This window comes from Heteronotia binoei, chromosome 2 (genome assembly GCF_032191835.1).
Source record: "Heteronotia binoei isolate CCM8104 ecotype False Entrance Well chromosome 2, APGP_CSIRO_Hbin_v1, whole genome shotgun sequence".
NCBI classification, from domain to species: domain Eukaryota; kingdom Metazoa; phylum Chordata; class Lepidosauria; order Squamata; family Gekkonidae; genus Heteronotia; species Heteronotia binoei.
In genome coordinates, this window is record NC_083224.1 from 200078420 (window position 1) to 200093503 (window position 15084).

At 47.6% G+C, this 15084-nt stretch overlaps 1 protein-coding gene across 1 annotated transcript in view; it reads right to left on the bottom strand.

Annotated features, from left to right (window-relative positions):
• Positions 1-15084, bottom strand: part of LOC132567469 (phospholipid-transporting ATPase ABCA1-like) — a 202319-nt gene that overhangs the window by 146875 nt on the left and 40360 nt on the right. Inside the window, exons 14-15 of the mRNA XM_060233145.1 lie at positions 9361-9582; positions 5079-5283 (exon numbers count right to left, since the gene is read on the bottom strand). Of these exons, the coding sequence (XP_060089128.1) occupies positions 5079-5283; positions 9361-9582 (427 nt within the window). The remainder of the gene's footprint in view (positions 1-5078; positions 5284-9360; positions 9583-15084) is intronic.

The following is a 15084-nucleotide window of genomic DNA, read 5'->3' on the forward strand; positions in this document are numbered from 1 at the left end:
CCCCCCTCCTGCTCCTTTCGCTTTTACTAACAAATGCAGGACTGTACTCTTTGAAGATAAAAACTTCCTGGTACTAATTCCCAGGCCGGCCAGGCTGGAACCCAGGATGCGCCAACCGCAGTAGAGATAAGGAAGTTACAGTGTGAAGTTTCACACATGAATGTAGAATTGTTTAGAGAATGTAGGATTGTTTATAGAACCTTTGATGTGCCATCTTTAAGTATGCATTTCACTGTTACACTGTATCAGTTCCAATACCTAGCTCAGCCACGCCACATGGATTATCAATAAACCAAACTTTGTTTCACAATCCAAGGACTGGGTTTTTTTGAGATCTAATGCTTGACAAGTTATGTCTTGGAGTGAAATGGACAAACTTACAAGAATCTTAAAAGACTGGTTTGGAGAAGCATAAAATGGAGTGGGAGAAATTTCAAATATACGTTGAAAAACATTGGAAAGTAAAAGGACATTTAGTGATGTCTGAAAATAATTGAAGTTTGTGGAATGGTGGACTTGTCAGAACTTGTAACTTTTCTATCTGCTGAGCAAATGCTATTAGCCTAACTGACTCCATCTTAGAAATGTCTACTAACTCTGTAGCTTTACATTTCAAACAAGTACTAACCATTGAAGGGTGACAGAAAGCCCTGGGAAACATCTGCAGGTGGCCTTTGAAGCTAATATGCCAGAGAAGAGCAGCGGGGTTCCTTCCCCCGCGTTTGGAGATAAGGGGCCTGGGAACAGACGCCTGTCTCTCTGGGTGTGAGAAATGGTTTTATTGTTTCTGTTACCACTGCATAAGAATGTGCCGATAGCTGTGAAGGCTATCAGAGTCAACCTGCTCTTTTCCTGGACACTAAGTTCTCAATAAACGTCTTAACTTTTGAAACAAAGTAATGTGTCGTTCTTGAGGTTCCCAGTTCTGACAGGACTATAGTAATAATTATAAAGAAATGGAATTGTCCTTTTTTTCTTTTTTTCTTTTTTGTTTTTATTGGACTATTAGTATCTTTTTTGATAAGGTTAAGAGGATAGAGTATAAGGTTTTTTTCTAAGAGATGTTACCTTGTATTTTTAGCAATTTAAGTAAACACAGGTGGGGGTCAAAATAAGGGGGATGGAAGGGGTGAAAAGTGATGTATTGGTATTATTTTTGCTTTAGTGCTCTTTTTTAGTGCTTTCTCTATAAATATTGTTACAATACATTGCAATAATAAAATTGGTTTGACAAAAAAAACAAAAAACCCTTCACCATTCTGGATATTAAGATCATCTCCTGGAATGTGGCCGGCTGGCAGAATAAAGCCAAGGATGCTGAATTTAGGGGTTGGATGTTATACTACTACAAGAAACCTGGACCCCACCCCAGATCCAACTAGAAGGGTACAAGTCCCATTCCCTCCCAGCCTTCGGGAGTAATACAAGGAGTCATTTTCAAGCAGGATCATCTATACTTGTCTCCTCACATTTTGTCTTGGAACACATCACTCTACTGGCAAACATCTCTATGGTGCAGGTCATCAAGCTTCTCCTCAAAAAATTCTCCTTAATTATTGTGAATTTATATGTACCACCCTCTCTAGATAAGCTACCGTAACTCTTTTGCAATATTGGGAACACTTGGCCACACTCATGGAGGAATTAGAGAGGAAATTTCCAACCATAGAAATAATTCTAGTGGGCGACTTTAATGCTAGGGTAGGGAAGGACTGTAGCATATTCTTTAAAGCTCTTGATTTTTATCAAGATGACACCCTTCCACCCATTTTCTCCTATCCAAGATACTCCAAGTATAGCCTTCTAAATTCAGCAGGCATCTGTCTTTCAAATTCTGTATGCAACACAACAGAATTTGGTTAAATGGTTTGATTGGCTACACAAATTCAGGAGAATTCACCTTTGTCTCCCCAAGCGGCATGTAGCATAATTGATTACATTTTAATCTCTCTTTTATTGAAACCTTATGTCAAAGATTTTATATAAGAACATAAGAGAAGCCATGTTGAATCAGGCCAATGGCCCATCCAGTCCAACACTCTGTGTCACACAGTGGCCAAAAATTGTGTGTGTGGAGCAGACACACACACACACATATATATATATATACACACTGTGGCTAATAGCCACTGATGGACCTCTGCTCCATATTTTTATCTAACCCCCTCTTGAAGCTGGCTATGCTTGTAGCAGCCACCACCTCCTGTGGCAGTGAATTCCACGTGTTAATCACCCTTTGGGTGAAGAAGTACCTCCTTTTATCTATTCTAACCCGACTGCTCAGCAATTTCATTGAATGCCCACAAGTTCTTGTATTGTGAGAAAGGGGGAAAAGTACTTCTTTCTCTACCTTCTCTATCCCATGCACAATCTTGTAAACCTCAATCATGTCACACCGCAGTCGACGTTTCTCCAAGCTAAAGAGCCCCAAGCGTTTTAACCTTTCTTCATAGGGGAAGTGTTCCAAACATTAATCATTCTAGTTGCCCTTTTCTGCACTTTTCCCAATGTTATAATATCCTTTTTGAGGTGCGGTGACCAGAATTGCACACAGTATTCCAAATGAGACCGCACCATCGATTTATACAGGGGCATTATGATACTGGCTGATTTGTTTTCAGTTCCCTTCCTAATAATTCCCAGCATGGCGTTGGCCTTTTTTATTGCAATCGCACCCTGTCTTGACATTTTCGGTGAGTTATCTTCCACGACCCCAAGATCTCTCTCTCGGTCAGTCTCTGCCAGTTCACACCCCATCAACTTGTATTTGTAGCTGGAATTCTTGGCCCCAATGGGGGATTTTATTATTAGTGATCATTTTCTCCTCATTTCGACTCTTTAAATTGGTCCCCACATTTATCCCTCCTGTAACTTGTCCTTGCAACCTTAAAAGACTGACTTATTGCCCAGAATTCCATGGAACGATCGCACTGTTTGCCAAGATGGCATGACAGAAACTGTCGAGATGCCTTGCCATTTTAATGCTTTGCCATATTGCTGTTCTGTTCTGAAACCCCTGCTATGCTACTGAGAAAATGGAAAGTTTTTAGGCCCTCTAACACCCTCTGTCCTCCAAGGTCATCACTATCTGTTAGAGCAGGGGTCCCCAACCCCCAGGGCCGGGGACCGGTACCAGGCTGCGGCCTGTTTGAAAGACGCTGCGCAGCCTCACCGCCCTGCCTCCCCCGCACAGCCTTGACGCCCCCCCCCCGGTGGTGCCTCCCCCTCCTCTGTTTTTACCACTTTAAGGTCGGGGAAGGGGCGGTGAAGCGCCTCCCAGGCTGACACACACACACCTGCGCCGATCAGCTGGGAAAAATGGCGCAGCAGTGGCGAAAACCACTGGGAAAACCGCTGTCAAGTCTGAATATGACTTTGGCTCAACCAGAGAGCATGCTGGGTAGAACCAAAGTAGAACCAAATGCTGCTAGTGCCTCTCTACAGTTCCCCCTCCCTTTTCTTAGAAGCTCTCCCTGCTTTGAAATGGTGATGTGTGAAAAGTCTTATCTGAACCTTCTCAGCCCAGGCCCGTGGGAGTCGTAGGAGCCTAGTAAAACATCAAGGCCACTACGCCTAATCAACATGAGAATATACTAGTAACATCTATGTGTGAATGTCCCCTGCACAATTTCCCTGCCCGTAGGAATGCTTTTGAAGTGCTCTTTATATGCAGTGTATTTACTGTATGGTTTTAGTCTCTTCAAACCCTGGCTCAGGCCACAATCATCCAGTATCAATAAACTAGCTTCTTTGTATCTACATCGACTCGTTATTGAATCTGCAGACTTGACAACCGCCGCCGCAGCGGCAAGTGGAGGAGGCAAGGGCAGTGTCGTTCACCGCTGCTGTGGTTTCCCCAGATGATCAGTATGTTGGGGGGGGGGGGTCGGTCTAGGAGGCACTTCACCGCCCCTTCCCCAACCTTAAAGTAGTAAAAACAGGGGTGGGGGGATGAGGAGGAGGCTAGGCTGTGCGGGTGTGGGCGAAGGAGGGAGGAGGAAATGGGGGAGGAGGCACCGGGGGCACTGGGAGAGGCTGAATTGGGTGTCATCACCCTGCCGGCCCTGGGGTCGCAGTCGGTGGGCAGGCCTTGGGGCCAGACCCTGCGGCCAAAAAGGTTGGGAACCACTGTGTTAGAGTGTTTTGCTAATGAATATTGTAGTGTGAGAATGTCTGCCTTGTAACAATTTAGTGTTTTGAACTTATCTTGCACCAGAAAGTTAGGCATGCATGTAATGGCTAAATGATTCAATATACATTCACCCATCTGCAACCCGCCTTAATTTCACCACTGGTCTTGCCAGTCATGGTACTATCCTGTCTTACAATAAACACTAATCCTGATAAAATGGAGAGCTGTTATTTCCACTTTAGCATTTGGTATCTTTCCAAATCATGAGCTGCCTTCTGCCTACCTTTCCCAGCTTACGTCACCCCAGTTACGCCACTCCTTTATGTTAGGAAGACTTAATGTTTTACCCTCAGCAGTACTGTCTGGGAGGTTTGCCAACATCCCTTATCAGGAAAGATTCTGCCCATGTAATGGAAGGCAATTCGAAATAGTCACCCATGTCTTACTTCACTGTGATTTCTATGGGGAAGTGCGGGACTGTATAATCAAACCTATCCTGTCTAACCTTTATGGACTACCTGAGGCAAAGTTGGTTGTCTTTCTGTTATCTGAGCGATGTTCCCATACCACTAGCCTAGTTGCAAAGTACCTTTTGGCTGCCATAACAATCAGGGAGCAAAAGACTAGCTCCCCTTCTTGATGCTTGACTAGTTTTTATAACAAACTCTGTGCAAATTTGCCATGCTGTACTTTTTACTTCCTTGCCAATAAAGGTATTTGGATTGGATTGGAGTTGTTATTATTGGAAATAGTCATAGACCTGACAGAAACCAGAAGAGGGGCAGTGAGTGGGCTACCAAAACTTCAAATCCCCACCCAAGAGCAAACCAAAGAGCAGAAAAGCCGCAGGACAAGACTTGTCTTTTGGGGGTGTTGGGAATCTACAGCATAAACAGGAACAATATTGCAAACCGATGCCAACCCCAGAAAATTGTGGCTTGTTTACCTGGAAACACGTTTTCGATGTACAATGTGGCCAGGACATAGAGTAGCGCATCGAAGAGAAGAAGCCCCATAGACATGGCAAACGTGTAACGATCTCCTTCCGTGGCGCTGGAGTAGAGGTTGTGCCACTGGACACCAGTCCCTTTCACCTCATAGAAGGAAAAGTACTGGCAGCCGAAGCCGAAAGCCACATGGGGCAGGAGGCTCTGGCGGGCAGGTGGGGAGAAAGGAAAGGAACAGGAGTTGGAGATGGCACAGAGGAGTTAGCTAGTCAAACAAGCTAGGATCTGGGAGGGCCCCCCACTCAAATCCCACTGCTGCCCAAAGCTCACGAGATAAACGGTGTCAAACGTATGGCCCACGGACAGCAACCAGCCCATCCAGGGTTCTTATCCAGCCCTTGAGCAACTGGTGCTGTTCTCAGCCCGTGAAGGGAAAGAGGTCACACAAGGACAAAAAGCACCCCCTGGAGGTTTTGGAAGCAGGCTCTCTGTCAGGCCTTCCCCTCAGCCCCACTGCTTCTGTGGGAAGCACAGGAGGGATGAGAACTGGGAGTATCTGGAAGAGCCGGGGTTTTGTGGGTTCCCCAGTAAACCAATTGCTTTCAGTGCTAGGAGTCAACAGCTCCTGTGTCCTGTGGTGTCGTGGTTAAGTGAGCAGACTATAATCTGGGAGAACCGGGTTTGATCCCGCACTCCTCCACATGTAGCTGCTGGGTGATCCTAGGACAGTCATAAGTTCTCTCAGAGCTGTTCTCCCAGAGCTCTCTAAACCCCACCTAACTCACAGAGTGTCTGTTGTGGGCAGGGCCAGCCCTAGGGCACACGGCACCCCAGGTAGACTTGCTGCCCCTGCCATGGTGCCCCGCCCCACTGCCCCCCTCCGTGGCGCCTCCTCCTTCCCCACCATTTCAATGCCAGGGAAGGGGAACGCGGCACTTCCCGGATTCTTTAAAAGCTCCCTTGCCAATCAGCTGATCGGCAGGTAAAACGGCGCCAGAGGCTCACAGGTCCTATGCTGGCCCTCCGGCACAATCACTGTCAGTGTGGGGTTGAGAGGGGAGCAGCAGCAGGAAGGACAAGCGAGCTGCTGAAAGAGCGGCCGCTGCCTCCTCCCCCCTTCATTCCCCGCGATACAGGAAGGAAGTGGGGAGGAGGCAGTGGCTGCTCTTTCAGTGGCTTGCTCATCTTTCCCGCTGCTGCTGCCCCCTCAACCCCACACTGATGGTGATCGAGCTGGAGGGCCAGCATAGGAGCTGCGAGTCTCCAGCACCGTTTCACCCGCCCATCTGCTGATCGCTGGGAAGGCCTTTAAAGAGCCCGGGAAGTGTGGCGCTCCACCACCCCTTCCTTGGCATTGAAATGGTGGGAAAGGGAGGGAGGAGGGGGCTGGGGAGTGCAGCCTTCAAGCAAAGGAGGCATTTGCCTAGGGGGAGGGTCGAATTCGGCGCACCTGCCCTGCTGGTGTCCTAGACAAATGCCTAATTTGCCTACTGGGCGGGCCGGCCCTGGTTGTGGGGAGGGGAAGCGAAAGGGAATTGTAAGCCACTCTGAGACTCCAAGTGAAGGGTGGAGTATAAATCCAAACTCTTCTTCTTAAAGTTTCTATTTTCGGACACCTGGTATTACATTTTATGGCACATATGGCCCGTATTGACAAAGTGACATTTATGTCCGGCTCTCCGAACAAATTAGTTTGATGCTTAGATAGCCTCAGTTTCAGTCTCCTCAACTGCAATTATGGGGTTAACAGCCTACCTAACAGGGAAGTTGGAAGTACTGCAACAAAATCATGTTTTTACAGCACAGTGAAACACTGACAGTACTATTCAAACTGTAGGTATGTATTACTTATTTCTATAACAGGCACTAGGGAGTAATCCACCTAGGGGAACAGAATATCGGGCAAGACATTCTACCAGCTGGATCAATCTTTTTCAACCCTAATGGAAGAAGACAAAAAAAGGCTCCAGGACTCTGAACCTATGCCACAATTCTGCAGAGAAACAGGTCACAGGATTCAGCTTCCTGAGAACTGTGTTTTAACTTTAAGAACACAAAATCCCTAGCCATCATGGTACAAAGACAAGTTGAAAGTATGCAGACAACGCCCACTTGAGGCCGCTGAAATTAATGAGATTGCCAGCAGGTGAAGGCAGCATTTCAACACTTCGGATAAGTTTTCACCCTCTCCTGTGCCCACCAAAATATGCACATTAGAAAATATTATCAAATAGAAGCTGACTTGAGCTTTTCTAATGCACATTTTTTTGCAGGGATTCATGTCTGGAGTAGCTCCTCACTCCTCCTCACAGCCAGCAAAATACACACACTGAAAAAAGATTGCACAAAATATGGCCAATTCATGCAAGCTGAAATACGTTGGCACAACTAGGGGCAGGAGCGGGATTTCCAGGAGCAGTGGTGTAGAATTTAGGCTGAAAGGGAACGGACAGGGAGGTGAGGAAAACTGTCCAATAGCAAGAACAGGGAAATACAGGGTGTTTTTACATTGACATATCACCGCACTGGAAACTCACCTTTTATATTACCCAATGTTCTCACAACTGTTTTGCATTGTTGCTGCCCGAAGCATCTACATTTGTTTTGGTGAGATGTGTTTTGGAGCTGCTGCTGCAACGTTTTTCTCAACACTAGTTTTGATCTGGTCTTTTCTCTACAGGCATTTCAAACTTGTATTGTAGAAGTTTTCATGCGTTTTAAAAGACGCCTCCAAAAGCCACCACAAGGGGCAGTAATTTGCATGATAATAATAATAATAATACTTTTTATTTATATCCTGCCCTCCCCGCCGGGGCAGGCTCAGGGCGGCTCACAACACATAACTACAATGTACAATAAAAACCATACATGATAATTACAATTATATAAAATCATCATTAAATCATTAAAACAACTTGTATTAAAATGAACATTATGGTGCTATAACTTAGGTCTTCTATAAAATTCAGTGATTGAAACATATCCAGCGAAACTTTCTTGGCTCGGTATTAAGTGAAGGCTATTTTGAAGAGGTAGGTCTTGCAGGCCCTGCATGAGAACTGACAGCACTTGAAGTTTTTACGTATCATTGCTTGCCTCATCTAGTAATTTAAATTTGTATTGTTTCTGCAGTGTTGAAGAAGATGATATTGGATTTATATCCCGCCCTCCACTCCGAAGAGTCTCAGAGCGGCTCACAATCTCCTTTCCCTTCCTCCCCCACAACAGACACCCTGTGAGGCGGGTGGGGCTGAGAGGGCTCTCCCAGAAGCTGCCCTTTCAAGGACAGAGTCTCAGAGCGGCCTACAATCTCCTTTCCCTTCCTCCCCCACAACAGACACCCTGTGAGGCGGGTGGGGCTGAGAGAGCTCTCCCAGAAGCTGCCCTTTCAAGGACAGAGTCTCAGAGCGGCCTGCAATCTCCTTTCCCTTCCTCCCCCACAACAGACACCCTGTGAGGTGGGTGGGGCTGAAAGAGCTCTCCCAGAAGGTGCCCTTTCAAGGACAAAGGCTCAGAGCAGCCTACAATCTCCTTTCCCTTCATCCCCCACAATAGACACCCTGTGAGGCAGGTGGGGCTGAGAGAGCTCTCCCAGAAGCTGCCCTTTCAAGGACAGAGTCTCAGAGCGGCCTACAATCTCCTTTCCCTTCCTCCCCCACAACAGACACCCTGTGAGGCGGGTGGGGCTGAGAGGGCTCTCCCAGAAGCTGCCCTTTCAAGGACAGAGTCTCAGAGCGGCCTACAATCTCCTTTCCCTTCCTCCCCCACAACAGACACCCTGTGAGGCGGGTGGGGCTGAGAGAGCTCTCCCAGAAGCTGCCCTTTCAAGGACAGAGTCTCAGAGCGGCCTACAATCTCCTTTCCCTTCCTCCCCCACAACAGACACCCTGAGAGGTGGGTGGGGCTGGAGAGGGCTCTCCCAGCAGCTGCCCTTTCAAGGACAACCTCTGCCAGAGCTATGGCTGACCCAAGGCCATGCTAGCAGGTGCAAGTGGAGGAGTGGGGAATCAAACTGGTTCTCCCAGATAAGACTCCGCACATTTAACCACTACACCAAACTGGCTCTCCACACCAATCGTGTTGACACGATTTCCAAGCAATCGCATACATTTAACTAAGCACTGGTATTCTGGCTGCCCTCTGATCAGAGACTCCCCACTACCACCCCCGCAATTGAAATGCTTAAATGTAAAAGGAAAATAATTAAAGCGGAACAGTGGCAGGCAATTTGAAGACTCTAAAACTCTGGATCAAACTGAATGTAAAAACACCCCGTCTCACCACCAAGAGCTGCACAGGGAAGGTAAATTGGTCGCTCCAAACCCCACAGAAGACGTGAACCAGGTAGAAGGAGAAGAAGATGATGCCTCCGCAAGCTGCAGCCAGGTTGGCGCGGGAAAAGAAGGTGCTGATGAAGAAGCACTGAGAGATGGTGGCCATTGCAAAACTGGTCAGGAACAGGAAGACCAGGATGGGGTCACTGTGGGGCAGGATGTCTCCTTGCTGGAGAGAAAAGAGGAAAGCATGTTAGGCACCAATATACACACTTGTCTGCAATCCCAGGCAGGTAATCAGAAGCACCCATTTTGTGGCCGGTACACTTTTGGGGCGTGGGATTTATAGTACACCCTGGTCTCCCTTTCAATCAGAGAAATGGGTGGAGTAGGGTTGCCAATCCCCAGGTGGGGGCAGGGGATCCCCCGGTTTGGAGGCCCTCCCCCCGCTTCAGGGTCCTCAGAAAGCGGGGGGAGGAAAGGGAAATGTCTTCTGGGAACTCTGTTGTTCCCTATAGAGATTTATTCCCATAGAAAATCATGGAGAATTGATCCGCGGATATCTGGGGCTCTGGGGGGGGGGCTGTGTCTTGGGGTAGAGGCACCAGATTTTCAGTATAGCATCTGGTGCCTCTCCCCAAAATACCCCCCAAGTTTCAAAAAGATTGGACCAGGGGGTCTAATTCTATGAGCCCCCCCAAAAAGGTGGAAAGAAGGAATTGAAAAGGTGTGCTGTCCCTTTAAATGTGATGGCCAGAACTTTTTTTGGAGTTCAATTATGCTTGTCACAGCCTTGATCTTGGCTCCACCCCTAATGTCTCCTGGCTCCATCCCCAATGTCTCCTGGCTCCACCCCCAAAGTCCCCAGATATTTCTTGAATTGGACTTGGCAACCCTAGGGTGGAGGATGTCATCTACCACGACCTGAATCCCTCTCCCCCCCTCCCCAGCCCTTTAAGCTCTAGTGAACTCAAACACTTGCACCTTTGCTTTGTAACCGAGCACACATTCATTTATTTATTATATATGCCTGCCTTGAAAGGGAGCTGGGAGGCAACCTCTGGGGAAGGCCTAGGCCTCTATGCCGTTGTTAGCCATCCGGAAGAACTGCTCGGCCACTGCGTGAGACAGGGTATTGGACTAGATGGGCCACTGGTCTGATCCAGCAGGGCTCTTCTGATGTTCTTATGAGGGCCTCAGCCTCTCTGCCCTGCTGTGTGACAGGATGCGGGACTAGATGGATCACTGGTTAGATCCAGCAGAGCTCTTATCTTTTTAGGAAGGCCTGTTGTTGGCCCTCCAGAGGAACTGTTCAGCCCCTGTGTGAGACAGGATGCTGGACTAGATGGACCACTGGTCTGATCCAGCGGGGCTCTTCTGATGTTCTTATGAGGGCCTCAGCCTCTCTGCCCTGCTGTGTGACAGGATGCGGGACTAGATGGATCACTGGTTAGATCCAGCAGAGCTCTTATCTTTTTAGGAAGGCCTGTTGTTGGCCCTCCAGAGGAACTGTTCAGCCCCTGTGTGAGACAGGATGCTGGACTAGATGGACCACTGGTCTGATCCAGCGGGGCTCTTCTGATGTTCTTAAGAAGGCCTCAGCCTCCATGCTCTGTTGCTGGCCCTCCAGGGGATCTCGTTGGCCTGTGTGTGACAGGATGTGGGACTAGATGGATCACTGGTTGGATCCAACAGAGCTCTTATCTTCTTAGGAAGGCCTTGGCCTTTCTGCTCTGTTGTTGCCCCTCCAGAGGAACTGTTCGGCCCCTGTGTGAGACAGTATGCTGGAGGAGAGGGACCACTGATCTGATCCAGCAGAGCTCTTCTGATGTCCTTATAAAGGCCTTGGCCTCTCTGTGCCCTGTTGCTGGCTCTCCAGAAGAACTGGTTGGCCCCTGTGTGAGACAGTATGCTGGAGGAGAGGGACCACTGATCTGATCCAGCAGAGCTCTTCTGATGTCCTTATAAAGGCCTTGGCCTCTCTGTGCCCTGTTGCTGGCTCTCCAGAAGAACTGGTTGGCTGTTTGAGACAGGATGCTGAACTAGAAAGACCCTCACTGGACTGATCCAGCAGGGCTCTTCTGACGTTCCAATGATGTCACAGGATGTCGATCCACCCCCACCCCACCCCCCCACCCCTTTTTGCTCCCACTAGAATGAAGGGGCTGGCTGGCAATGCTAGTCATGGCAGAGCACAGCAGGAGTGGGAGCCCTGTGGATAGGAGGGCCCAAGGTCACAAAGGGCTTTGGAGGTGATAGTCGACACCTTGAATTGAGCCCATTAACTGATGGGCAGCCAATGGAGTAACTGTAAAGGTGCAAGCACCAGTCGTTTCTGGCTCTGGGGTGACATTGCTTTCACTATGTTTTCACAGCAGACTTTTTACGGGGTGGTTTGCCATTGCCTTCCCCAGTCATCTACACTTTTCCCCCAGCAAGCTGGGGACTCATTTGACCGACCTCGGAAGGATGGAAGGCTGAGTCAACCTGGAGCCGGCTACCTGAACCAGCTTCCGCTGGGATCGAACTCAGGTCGTGAGCAGAGAGTTCAGACTGCAGCATAATATGCATAATAGCAGAACTGCAGTATTCTGAACTAACTACAAGTTTCCAAGTTACATTTCCAGGAGGCTTTTCTAGCAAATTTTTTGATCACAAAACAGGGGGTGGGGGGTGGAGTCGGATACAAAATATGCAAACTAGGTGCACAGGGGTCTGGGGGCAGAAGAGGAGCAGGGGCATAGAGGGGGCAGATGAGCATGAAGGTAATATCTCTAGCAAACAGCAGGTGATGTTTACCCCTGTGCTTATTTTGCAAGTTTAATATCCCTCCATGTCTTTGGCCCTTCAGTCCTTATGTCATAATAAGACATGCAATGAGGTTTTTCGGGTGACCTAGGGATTCTTTAAGGGAGTTGCGATGACATTGGAAAGGTTTTTTGCAAAAAAAAAAATTAAACAGAATACATTCCGACCCACTTTTCACACTGATGGGTCATAAATATCTGCCACACTTCCCGGTCTGCAGTCAATACCACTTTGTGCTCTGTGTGCTGACAGGCACTAAAGGGGTCACCTGTTTTGGGATACTTCTACACAGGAGCCATTTTGTAGAAAAATAGGTGGTGGAGCTCACCCAGGGATTGTTATGCAGCTGCACCTACTATCCAATGGACAAGGAGGTGGAACACTCAGGAGGAGGAGGTGGAACTCTCAGAAAGGTTCAAGAGCTGCGCTCCTGTGAGCTGCCACTGAATCCGAGGTCTGCTTCTACATGCACACTGCTCTCTTCTATTTAGAAGGCGTTATTTAGAAAGCATCGATGTCAATTATAACCCAATCAATGAAAGTGTGGAAATTGAATCTCATATGTCTGAGGGAGGCAGCCGAAGTGATTCCAACGTGGTAAAAACTCACACGGAACAACTCCCACTGTGAGTTAAGAGAAGGAGGCATTAAACATTCAGTAGCTCTAAAAAAAATTCATACATGGTGGAAGGACAAAAAGTACAAATGAAAGGTATGGGGATCTTTATGTATAGGTATTGCTATCTTTCACTTCTGTAACTTTCTCTCAAGTAAGCAGTACATGTTCTACACAAGCCTTTAGACTGTATATCAACCCATGCCTTTGTCATTCTAATTTTTACTTCTATTTAAAAAAATTTTTTAAATAGTATCAGGATCTATGGAGAAATAAACTCTATCCTAAAATGGACCCTGTCATTTTATTAAGAAGATATTGGATTTATATCCCGCTTTATACTCTGAATATCAGAGTCTCAGAGCAGTCACAATCTCCTCTACCTTCCCCCCTCCACAACAACCCTGTGAGGTGAATGGGGCTGAGAGAGCTCTGACAGCAGCTGCCTTTTCAATGACAACTCCTGCAAGAGCTATGGCTGACCCAAGGCTATTCCAGCAGCTGCAAGTGGAGGAGTGGGGAATCAAACCCGGTTCTCCCAGATAAGAGTCCACGCACTTAACCACTACACCAAATTGGGATAGGATTTTATTATTTATTTATTATTTATTACATTTGATTTATATCCCGCCCTCTCCGCAAGCGGACTCGGGGCGGCTCACAGTATCTACACAATTAAACAAATAAAATATATAAAACCATAATTTACATTTCCAGTTTAAAAACGTATTTTAGACAAGCTCCAGAGAAGCTGCCCATGCTGATAAAAAACTGGCAAAATTAAAATTACAGGAGTGAAGTCCTCTGTCTCCCAAGCACAGACTAGTTTTCCAGGGTTTAAGTTATGCAAACAGACCTGGCCAAATTAAGAAGAATGGGATTAACATTTCACACCTTCCTAGAATGTCACACCTAAAGGGGCAGAGAGTGGAATGCCCAAAAGGCTGGGTAGTATTTTTTTTCCTCTTGGGTCAGAAATAGGTTGCTAGGTACCCATAGGCAACTGGGGTGTGGGAGGACTTAGCGGCAGGAAAACTAGGCCAGCAATGCAACGATGTCACTTGCAGTGCCCACCAGAAGTGCCATTATTATGCTGCTGGGGATGCTCTGGTATTTGAGCAAAAACTCTATGTTGCAAAGTAGGGTTGCCAAGTCCAATTAAAGAAAAATCTGGAGACTTTGGGGGTGGAGCCAGGAGACATTGGGGGTGGAGCTAGGAGACATTGGGGGTGGAGCCAGGAACAAGGGTGTGACAAGCATAATTGAACTCCAAGGGAGTTCTGGCCATCACATTTAAAAGGGCAGCACACCTTTTTACATGCCTTTCTTCCATAGGAAATAATGAAGGATAGGGGCACCATCTTTTGGGGCTCATAGAATTGGACCCTCTGGTCCAATCGTTTTGAAACTTGGCGGGTATTTTGAGGAGAGGCACTAGATGCTATACTAAAAATTTGGTGCCTCTACCTCAAAAAATAGCCCCCCCAGAGCCCCCAATAACCACGGATCAATTCCCTATTATTCCCTATATGAATCATTCTCCATAAGGAATAATAGAGTGCCCAGTAGACATTTCCCTCCCCCCATGCTTTCTAAAGGGGGCGGAGGGCCTCCAAACCAGGGAATCCCCTGCCCCCTCCCTCTCTCACACACAAATACTTACTAGATCTTCTTCCTGCAGAACTTTCCTTGCTGTGAAAACGAAAGCAAAAGAAAGAGAGGGGCCGTTCTCCATGGAAACTATTACTGATCCTTTCCAATGAAGCCCTTCCTGTTTCCTGTTTCCTGCGCAGCCTTAAAGGCACACATTTTACAAACGGATCAGTTTGCAGGTTTCTAAACCTGCAGGAGCTCTACAACTACATGATGCCTACACGCATGTTCTTCTCCCCCCGCCCCTGCTTCCGGATTTTTGGAGAGCGGGGGAGGAGGCTGCAAATTCGAGGGTCCCCCGCCAGGGCGGGGGGGGGGGGTTGGGAAGCCTAGTTGCAAGTCATTTTTACCATGAGTTTTTTGGCCAAATACCAGAGCAATCCCACATCGCTAGCAATGTGATGATGTCACTTCCGGTGCATTTCAGAACAGACATTGCTACATTGTGGTGAGGCAGGCCTCTGCCTAGCTTTCCTGCTGAGAACTCCCCCTCCAGTTAGCTGATCAGTGCCAGGGGAGGGGCTAAGCTGAGGTATTCTTCAGCCATGGTGGAATCCTGGCAACTCTACTTAAAAAGACTGCAAGTGGCCCCAAGGAAGAATGGGAGATTAAACATTCTCCTTTGACTTTCAAATGGGAGATTACAAACTCACA